The following is a 7,660-nucleotide window of genomic DNA, read 5'->3' on the forward strand; positions in this document are numbered from 1 at the left end:
GCCATTTTTGAACCTGCCAACCGCTTGTTTTGGAAAGCCGGTCTTCTAACATGTTTTCAAGGTAACTAAAAGAAACACGACTGTGAAGTTTGACGACTTAAGACGGAATACACCTGTCCCTGGTTGCTCGAAACATGGTTAGCTTTGACCAGTGTTAAATACCATGGAAACCTTTAGGTTTTGATTACTACCTCTTAACCAACGGTTAGCTCTAACCAGGCTTCAAGCAACCGGCCCCAGAAGTTTGAGTAACAAGTGGACAAAAATCTTGTACCAAGGTTATAAACATCGTATTGCAAACTTCTGTACGACTGTTTTAATCATTTCTAGCAACACCAAATGTCAAAAACAACTGTTGAACTTCGTACGAAACACTTGAAAGTACTGGTGAAATGAAACTGATGATGAAATTTTACCTGTGTTTGCACAATTTCTCTGAACGTTGAAATGTAATTTTTCTCGTTCCCATGGGAAATTGTTTTCGGTGTTATTTCAGGAAAATATTTATATCTTTAGCTTTCACGAAATGTAAAAAGGACTGTAAAATACTTAAAATTATTCTGGTACCAGATTTTTGTCCACTAAAAAACTGAAATTGCTCGATTTTCTATTGGATTTCGTCTTAAATCCTCTCCGTTGTTGAGATGCAAAAGAAATTGGAACACCCGAAAATTTCGGGACTTTCGAGAAACGGGCCCTAGGGCGGAAAAAGGCTCTCACGCACCAGGGGCCCGTTTCTCGAACGTCCCGAAAACTTTTCAGACCCGGAAAGCCATTAGTAAATCTGCCAATCGCTTGTCCAGGAAAGCCGATCTTTTAAGATATTTTCAAGGTAACAAAAACAAACTAAATGTGAAGTTTGACGACTTAAATCCTCTCCGTTCTTGAGATACAGAGGGAATTGTGACACCCGAAAATGGCCCGTAAAGTTTCGGGACTTTCGAGAAACGGGTCCCAGATTTCGTGACCGCTTACACGAGGTGAAATAGACACCATCTTCCCTAGTACAAATATGGCTGCTCCTGTGACAGTGTGTGCTACCGTTTCTACTGGATTTGAATCTGTAGCCGCGGGAGAGTGTAAAGAGAAGCTCGGCTCTACATCTGTGAGGGAAGGGAGAGGCCGCATATATTTTGAAATCCCAGTTAATTCGTTTCCTGAAATAAAAACTCTTCGGTCAGTTGAGCATCTTTTTGTTGTGGTGAAGGAATTTCAAGGCAACAACGAATTACTTGATTGCTTTAGTCCAGAGATTCTTGAAAAGTTCTACAAATTACCCCAAGAATTGAAGTGGGATCTAGCGCTTTCTTTATGGAAACAGTTTACAGGATATGCTGGCATACTCTTCAAAAGGGAACTCCCTCCTGATGAGGTGAAGTTTGAGGCTCTTAGTGCAGAGCACGCCGTAAAAAAAGACTGCCAGGATACAAGAAAAGATGGTGTTGATTTGAATGTGACTGAAAACGACAACAGAGAGGCTCCAGCAAAAAGAAGTAAGCACAACAATGAAGATTGTGACAAGGAGGAAGAGGTTAGGGTGAGAAATGAAACACAACTCCCTCCTTCGTTCCTGATCCTCAAAACTTCCCTTCACTCAATAAGTGCAAGCTTGAGAATAGTATAACTTGCAGTGAATCAGTGATAGGGAATGTTAGCATTGCCAACAAGTGTGAATACAAGAACAAGTACAACTTGCACTCGTTCTTGAAGTTGTGCCCTGTACGTTTTTTAAGTAAGTTTATATACAAGTTCCATATCCAGTCTTCTGAAAAATACTATTATCAAAGGGATGAACACATTTCATTGCCAGTTTTGAGTGAGTTGCTGGTGTTTCCACTTTTTCTAGTGGAAGTCCTTCATAGTAAGCAGCGAAAAGCAAACTCAATTTCCTTTAGACAAACTCATACTTTCCGCTACAACGTTTCGATGTAAAGTCGTTGCAGACCAACTTGCCTGGACAAGTGGAGCACACGGGGCTTCGCACTAATCAAAATCCCAGCACTCAAACTTGAATCACACTTGTTGTCGATGCTAAAACTCGCTAGTTATACTTTCCTCACATCAGCCTCGAAGTTACACATGTAAACATGTTATCACCCAAGGTGGTAGACTGTGCCAACCGATGAAAGTTCTTGGTCTGAAACTACACATTTGTTTTTGCATCTTGGTACGTTAACATTTGAGTTTTGTGCTGTGGCACAGAGAGACCTTTTCAGGGTATTGTGGATAGTGAAAACAAACCATTTACCATACCACCTTTCCATTAATTTACTATACAGTACATGCCTTTCCACCAACTGTGAAGTATTATAATAAACAAATTCACTCATGAATTATACTGATTTTTCTTCTTAGTTCGATTGCACATTGAAAAAATATATACCATCTGGAAGTGAAAGCCTAATGTTACCTCGATTTCGTGTTACATGCACTCGTACTGGCAAAAAACACACCTTTTCATCCCCAGAGGCTGCTGCTAAATTTGGTGGAGGTATCAATGATTGGTTTGGTTGGCCTGTGGACCTGAGTAATCCAGACATTGAAGTTCTCCTTAACATTGTTGAAAGTAATGTAGTAATTGGTGTTGCACTGACAAAGGAAAGTAGAGGAAAAAGAAATATTGCTCACTTTGGTCCAACAACATTGAAATCTTCCATAGCATACTGCATGCTGAAGCTTGCAAACATCCAAACGGGTAAGATATGAATCACTGCATACAATTTTCTAAGACTCTAACATAACATTGTTTCTTAAATCCAACACCCGTATAATTATCATAAGATTCTAGATAATATTATTATTGAGCTCCTAGGATAATTTAATGAGAAGATTATGATTAACTTTAATACATTGTGTGTTCATTTGACTACGTTAATACAGTAAAAAATATTTTAGATGTTGTTGGGTAGCACAGCAGGTCTTGTAAGCTGGCGATCATTAATTTTGGAATTGTAACGACATCTGTTGTTTTTCCAAGTTAACATTATTGATTAGGTTGTTTAGTCTTTTGTTTTCGGTTTGAGTAGCAACAGTGTGTACCTTTCAAGAGCTCCTACAATGCTCAGGATGATAGGGTCATGTTTTGATTGTCACAAAGAGAAGCTTATGTGCACTTTAACTTGGTACAATTTATTTTCATTCCCATTGTTCAGGTGAAGTTATTTGTGACCCTATGTGTGGAGGTGGATCCATTCCTATTGAAGCTGTTCTGAATTGGCCCACATGCATGCACTTGTGTGGAGACAATCATGAGCTGGCTCCTCCCAGAACACTAGCAAATGTTCGGAGTGCAGCTGGACAGCAGCAAAATAAATGGCAAGTGTCATTATCAGTACACAGGGACAAAGATCCCTGAAATTTTAAAGAAAAGACTTTTCTATGTTCTTGAAGTGAAGAAGATAAAGAAAATATTACACATGGCCATGTGGGGATACAAATTTTATCTTTGAGTGCTGATAGCATAACTACATGTATCTCACAAGTGGGCACAGATACTAATAGAATGAGAAGATAAAATTCATATCCCCAAGTGGCCATGTAATACATTCTGTATAGATACTGATAAAATGTGGAAGATTACAAAAACTTGTTTTATTCATTTTCAAAATGGCAAAACAGTGGTTACCAACTGTTAAAATTTAAAATGCTTGTTGTGTAACTAAGATATGGAAGTTATGAAAACAAACCATAGTAATGTCAAATTGAGCCATAAATATGTTTATGTAGTAGAGAACAATATTTCAGCACAAAAGTATCTTGCACGCTTTTTATTGGCTAATCAAGTTACTCACTGTGATGACACCTACAACTGTATAACTATCCTCACCTGTGAAACATTATTAAAAGATAACATCTGCACTGCACATGGTGAAGATATGATACTTTAGTAAAAAGTAAAAGCCTAATATTTCATCAGTATCTACATAATAAAGGTGGAATGATGAGAAAAACATGATTACCACTGAAATTTACTGAATAGATGCATTATGTCCAAAATTTTAGTTTCCATAAAAAAGAGAATATTACTTGACAGTTAATTTTTTTTTTAAAGTTGAAGGATCTCTTAAATAGTAGGTGATGATTATTGTTTTAGAATGTTAATATTGTTTAGATGCCATGTGATTTTTGTGTTCAAGTACAGAAAGACCTCCATCTTCTTGTAGGGTAATGATTGTGCATTTTATTTTTCTTTAAAAACGACAGGAAAACTCCCCCTCTTGATGTTTATCAGTGGAATGTTTGCAATCTTCCCCTGAAATCCAACAGTGTTGATGTTTTTATTTCTGATTTGCCCTTTGGCAAGAAAAGTGGGTCTAAACATGAAAACTGGAAGTTATACCCTGAAGCCCTTCAGGAAATGGCGCGGGTGTGTTGTGCAGGGTCTGGCAGGGCTGTGCTACTTACACAGGACAAGAGAGTGATGGGACAAGTTCTTAACAAAACAGTACAGTGGAAAAAGGACTTGACTTTGTGGATTAATATGGGAGGCTTAAAAGCAGGATTGTATGTGCTGTCAAGAACAAAAAAGTGATAACTTGATTAACCACTTGAAATGCAGAATCCACAATCCTACAAGGAAACGTCCTGCCGGTTGGACTCAAGATTCATGACAAATTTCTGGACATGTTGCAAAAAGTAAAGTACAGAACATTATTATTTTTGTGATGATCATCTTACCAAAAGACTATTTTCAGCGACAACAATGAGTATTTTAAATTTACAACAATGGCACTGTCCAGGCTGTGCTGATAAAATAAACTTCAGTGGAGCAAAATCATCAATAATATTTTTATTTTACATAAAATTCAACCCATATGAGTGATAAAAACCACACCACTGTATTACCTTATACAGTGGGACCTGCATTCAAGGGACACCTTCGGGAACAGGACAGGTTTTCCCTGAATAGAGCTTGGGTTGGATACAAAGATTAGTATCAATCATTTTTCTAGGACCAAATTCTGTCCCCTGAAGGGAGATGTCCCAAACGAGAGGTACCACTGTACTCTGTATTAGCATTCTCATTTCTTGCATATGTTCATTGCAGTGAAGTATCGAGCATATAGAGTGCACCTGTGTGACTTTGTAGCTCATTCTCTGATCCAGAGGTGATGGTTTCATTTCTCACCCTCACCAGAGTTTTTCTTTGTCCTTCCTTGGGGCCATTTACATTTCTAGGGCTAATGCTCAAATGGATTATGTGGAAATAAAGATGGCACTTGAATGTACACTGTCTCTGCTTAAATAGCCTACCAGCAGGTTGTTACTTACCCTGTGATAAAAAGCCAACTCACAGGGTTACCAACAAAGACTGCAGTAATTAAGATTAAATTTAATAATTATTATTCTTAGTCAAAATCACAACCAAAACTACCCCCCGAGGACCATGAATGGTCAGAGCCCCATCCCCCAAAGCCGCCATGTCCAAATCCCCCAACAGTGTGTCCCAGCATGTAACCCATTGCAGCACCACCAACAACTCCGGCTGCAGCTCCCATCATCATGTTGTTACGACCACTATGCCGCTGCTGAGGCTGTTGAACATACACAGTCTGTGGCTTGCCACCTTGGACGTAGGTCGTATTTTGAGCAGGATAATACTGTTGCTGTGGATATTGGCCAGCAGGAGGGTTGGGATAGTAATGTCCTGGTGGCTGCTGGGGATATGGTTGAGATGGGTAGGTAGGTTGTGGCACAGGAACACCTTGCGGATAAGGGGCATACCCTGGAGGTGCAGCCGGTGGTCCAGTTGGGTAAGGTGATGGCTGTCCATATGGTGGTGGAGGACCAGCTGTTTAGAGAAAAACAGTGAAAACAAACAAATCAGCATAATCTCATTAGATTATTCTTCTATCACTACTTACCGTAATCCGTCTATTACTGGTAAGAACCATAGACCTTTTTGCAGATACAGCGGCCATTTTGATTTCTATTGTTTCAAATAGCTATTATGGGATGCCCAGGGGGCAAATGCATATTAATTTGCCCCCTGAGCATCCCATAATATCTTTCGAAACAATAGAAATCAAAATGGCCACCGTATCTGCAAAAAGGTCTATGGAAGCACAGGTGGGGGTGGGGGTTATTTAATTTAGCGAAATGCATTACTGGTAAGCAAACACTAGAGTTACCATTCCCTACTTCGTATTTTGGACCAGGGCAATCACTATCTAATATGGAGCTTTGAGTGATATAAAACATAACTGTTGTACAGGTTATTTGCAGCATTTGTACGTGTAGTACATTGTGTATGTTCACTAGTGGTGGGCCGATGATCGATTATAATCGAAAGTTGATCGAAAAGTTCAAGCGACGCGACAATCGATTTTGCTTTTTTCATAATCGATTGTCGCCGAAAAATTAAAAATTTATTGGGGACAAATAAAAGTATTGTCAACTCTTGTGTGAGTTGTCTTTTTTCATGGACTCTAACCTCTAAGTCACAACAGCAGATATAATCTAAGATTGCCTGTGTTTACCTGGCGGTACCCTGTTCGCTGTGTTGTTGTCACTTCAAATACCTCACGCTTATTTGAAAGATGTGGCATGCTAAGCCGCTTTGTATTTCGTAAACAACTGAACCAAAGTATAAATTACAAGCTCACTGTTTTGCGTTTGTAGTATCACTACCATCCAAAATAAGTTTTGAAATAGATCTCAAATGTATTTACAAATCACCAGAGGAAGATAATGTCACCTCTGATCCAAGATGAACAATTGTTCGTTTTGGCTTGAAAATGTTTGTTTCGCTCTCCCCAATCTCTCCCCAATTCCCAGTGTCCTCTCTCAGACATGCCTCGCTTACATGTTGTTGACGAGTCCAACATGGCGGCTAAAATGGACGAGTTGGAGATCTTTCGCTATCCTGGAAACGCCAGGTCAAAAGTGTGGGAATATTTTGGTTTTCATCAAGTGAAGGAAGGGCCCACTTTGACTTCTATTTAGATGAAAAATATGTGGAATGCTTATTGGTAGATTTTTCCAATTATAATCGATGATCGATCGGTTGGGGCAATCTGATTATTTCTGATGATCGAATGTGAAATCTCAACCAATTTCCACCACTAATGTTCACTAAACAAAAGAGCTATGTCTAATCCATGATTATTGGCTATGCTTCTCCAAGTTATGTTTCCAAGCAGACAATCACCACACTCCATAATTAGGGACCTTCAGCAAGGAAGATGACAATGGCAACAAGAATGCCACAAAAGAATAGGTGTAATTAACAAAAAACAATAGTTTTGCACACCCTGCACGTGACTTTAACATTTTTCTTTGCCATTCTTGTCTTGACAACAACTTAAAATGATCAAATTTGGGGTCATGTGGAGGATGAAAGCACCTCACGATGAATTTTAAAAAAATTTCAATCTTGAAATAGCTTTATAACCTCCTGAAATCCTTGTTAAAAATACACACATGCAGGCTGCCATCTTGGATTATACGTGACGTCCTTGAGCTCAACCTGAAGTTTTGCGGGAAGCTTGAAACGGACAAAACACCGTTCATGTTGTTCACATTTCCAAGAGAAGAGTGGGATCAGCTGAGCTCACTGACATCACATATAAATTATACATGAATCCAAGATAGCGGCCTGCACGTGTTTTTGGATTTCACAAGGTTAGAAAGCTATTTTAAGAAGGAAATTTTGGTTAAA

The 7,660-nt window shown here is 38.9% G+C and overlaps 2 protein-coding genes across 3 annotated transcripts in view; one reads left to right on the forward strand and one right to left on the reverse strand.

Moving 5' to 3' along the window:
* Nucleotides 1-957: 957 nt before the first annotated feature.
* LOC138026587 (tRNA (guanine(6)-N2)-methyltransferase THUMP3-like) lies at nt 958-5,228 on the forward strand. 2 transcript variants are annotated; one of them, XM_068873996.1, is made up of 4 exons: nt 958-1,537; nt 2,356-2,695; nt 3,153-3,315; nt 4,204-5,228. In XM_068873996.1, exons 1-4 carry the CDS (start codon nt 1,013-1,015, stop codon nt 4,529-4,531), a joined length of 1,356 nt encoding a protein of 451 aa, XP_068730097.1. In that variant the 5' UTR covers nt 958-1,012; the 3' UTR covers nt 4,532-5,228. The 2 variants fall into 2 exon arrangements, with proteins under 2 accessions (XP_068730097.1, XP_068730098.1); XM_068873997.1 differs by having other exon boundaries at nt 994-1,531.
* Nucleotides 5,229-5,348: 120 nt separating this feature from the next.
* Nucleotides 5,349-7,660, reverse strand: part of LOC138025420 (proline-rich protein HaeIII subfamily 1-like) — a 3,507-nt gene continuing 1,195 nt past the window's right edge. Inside the window, exon 3 of the mRNA XM_068872637.1 lies at nt 5,349-5,791. Within this exon, the coding sequence (XP_068728738.1) occupies nt 5,349-5,791 (443 nt within the window). The remainder of the gene's footprint in view (nt 5,792-7,660) is intronic.

The sequence above is a fragment of the Montipora capricornis genome, chromosome 12 (genome assembly GCF_036669925.1).
Source record: "Montipora capricornis isolate CH-2021 chromosome 12, ASM3666992v2, whole genome shotgun sequence".
Taxonomy (NCBI): Eukaryota; Metazoa; Cnidaria; class Anthozoa; order Scleractinia; family Acroporidae; genus Montipora; species Montipora capricornis.

What these genes read in the sequence shown, in the direction of transcription:
- LOC138026587 (XM_068873996.1), top strand. Translation starts at nt 1,013, where the DNA reads ATGGCTGCTCCTGTGACAGTGTGTGCTACCGTTTCTACTGGATTTGAA. An exon ending in GCTTGCAAACATCCAAACGG is followed by an intron (nt 2,696 to 3,152) that starts GTAAGATATGAA and finishes CCCATTGTTCAG; the next exon opens with GTGAAGTTATTTGTGACCCT. An exon ending in GGACAGCAGCAAAATAAATG is followed by an intron (nt 3,316 to 4,203) that starts GCAAGTGTCATT and finishes TAAAAACGACAG; the next exon opens with GAAAACTCCCCCTCTTGATG.